The 1,508-nt window shown below is 61.1% G+C and overlaps 1 protein-coding gene across 1 annotated transcript in view; it reads left to right on the top strand.

The window, feature by feature from the left end:
* LOC114073427 overlaps window positions 1-1,502 on the top strand; it is a gene marked incomplete at its 3' end in the record, with an annotated part of 5,931 nt that extends 4,429 nt beyond the window's left edge. Inside the window, exons 5-8 of the mRNA XM_027911187.1 lie at window positions 84-169; window positions 550-807; window positions 969-1,250; window positions 1,356-1,502. Coding sequence (XP_027766988.1) covers window positions 84-169; window positions 550-807; window positions 969-1,250; window positions 1,356-1,502 — 773 coding nt within the window. The remainder of the gene's footprint in view (window positions 1-83; window positions 170-549; window positions 808-968; window positions 1,251-1,355) is intronic.
* Window positions 1,503-1,508: the final 6 nt, after the last annotated feature.

The following is a 1,508-nucleotide window of genomic DNA, read 5'->3' on the forward strand; positions in this document are numbered from 1 at the left end:
CCATTGGCTGCCAGGGCCATGAGCACCAGCACAGCTGCCCAGGCAGAGCCAGCCTGAGACATCTCCAGCCTCATCTCACACAGCCTCGTCCTGCTGCTGCTGCTGCACCCACTGCTGCACACTCTGGGCCTCACTGCTGGCACCATGCAGCCCCCTCGCTGCTGCCTCCTCCTCCTCCTCCTCCTCTACCTCTTCCTCCTCTCTGGGACATGGGCAACTCTGGAGGGTAAGTGGGAGCCTTGGCTCATCCACAGCTGCTGCCGTGCCCCCGTGGGACTCCCTGGGCAAGAGGCTTCCTGCTCCACAATCCACTTTTGGCTCTTCCTTCCTCACCCCTCCTCGTTCCCTGGCTCCACACCTCCTCCTGGGCAGGGATGCAGCCACCTGGGCTGGGTGCAGGGGTTGGGCACCGGTGCTGCCAAGGCTGTGGGGGCCTAGGGGGGTCCACAGATCACTGCAACCTCAGGGACCTGCCTGGCAGCACCTCCACTTTCCCTGTGCCTCTCCTCCCACTCCCATCTCCTCCCTACCAACCCCTTTCTCATGTAGGGACCGTCACTCTCCGGCTGCTCCACACCTCCACCTTCCAAAACACCTCCTTTGTGGAGACAGAAGGGCTTGGCCTGCTGGAAGACATCCAACTTGGTTCTCTTGATAAGCACACCTGGTCCATCCACTTCCACCAGCCCTGGGTGCGTCCAGCTCTACCCCGCATGGACTGGGACAACATTGACAACCTGTTCAGGTTCTATTTCTTGAGGTTCATCCACCATATCAATGAAGGGGCCATGCAGAGGGATGTGCCCTGTGAGTATCCAGTCTTCACTGCCTCCCCTCTCTGAACAGCAGCTGGGGAGTGGGGAAGGATCTGGCAAGTGCTGGCACTGTAGAGGGGACACTGATCATGTCCACAGCAAGGCAATCCCAGCCCCTCCTGCAACCTCTCTCTCTCCTCTCTGCCCCTCCAGACCCCTTTGTGGTTCAGTGCAGGGCAGACTGTGAGCTCTACCCCAACAGGACTTCTCAGACCTTCGCCTATATAGGCTACAACGGGCAGGATTTCCTCAGCTTTGACACAAACAATGTTACCTGGACCCTCTCCCAGGACACCGACCTGTCCCGGTACGTCCTTGCCTACCTCAAGAACTACACATCTTTCAGTGAGTGGGCGGAGGTCATCTTCAGAGATGCATGCGTCAATGCCATGGAGAGGTTACTGAGCTACGGGAGGGCAGTTCTGGAGAGACAAGGTGAGACCACCCTGACCCTGCCACGGCCACCCCAAAGCCCTGGGGCCAAGCCCTGCCCTGCCAGGGCTTGCCCCACATCCCCACCCCTTTGCTCCCATCCCCCAGAGGTGCCCGTGGCCACGGTCTTTGCCCGCACGCCCAGCCCACACCAGCTGCTGCTGGTCTGCCATGTCACCGCCTTCTACCCGCGGCCCATCAGCGTGGCCTGGCTCAGGGATGGCCAGGAGGTGCCTCCGGGCCCGCAGCTCAGCACCGGCC

This window comes from Empidonax traillii, unplaced genomic scaffold (assembly GCF_003031625.1).
Source record: "Empidonax traillii isolate 1590-97213 ecotype Southwest subspecies unplaced genomic scaffold, ASM303162v1 scaffold6409:size6100, whole genome shotgun sequence".
Classification (NCBI taxonomy): domain Eukaryota; kingdom Metazoa; phylum Chordata; class Aves; order Passeriformes; family Tyrannidae; genus Empidonax; species Empidonax traillii.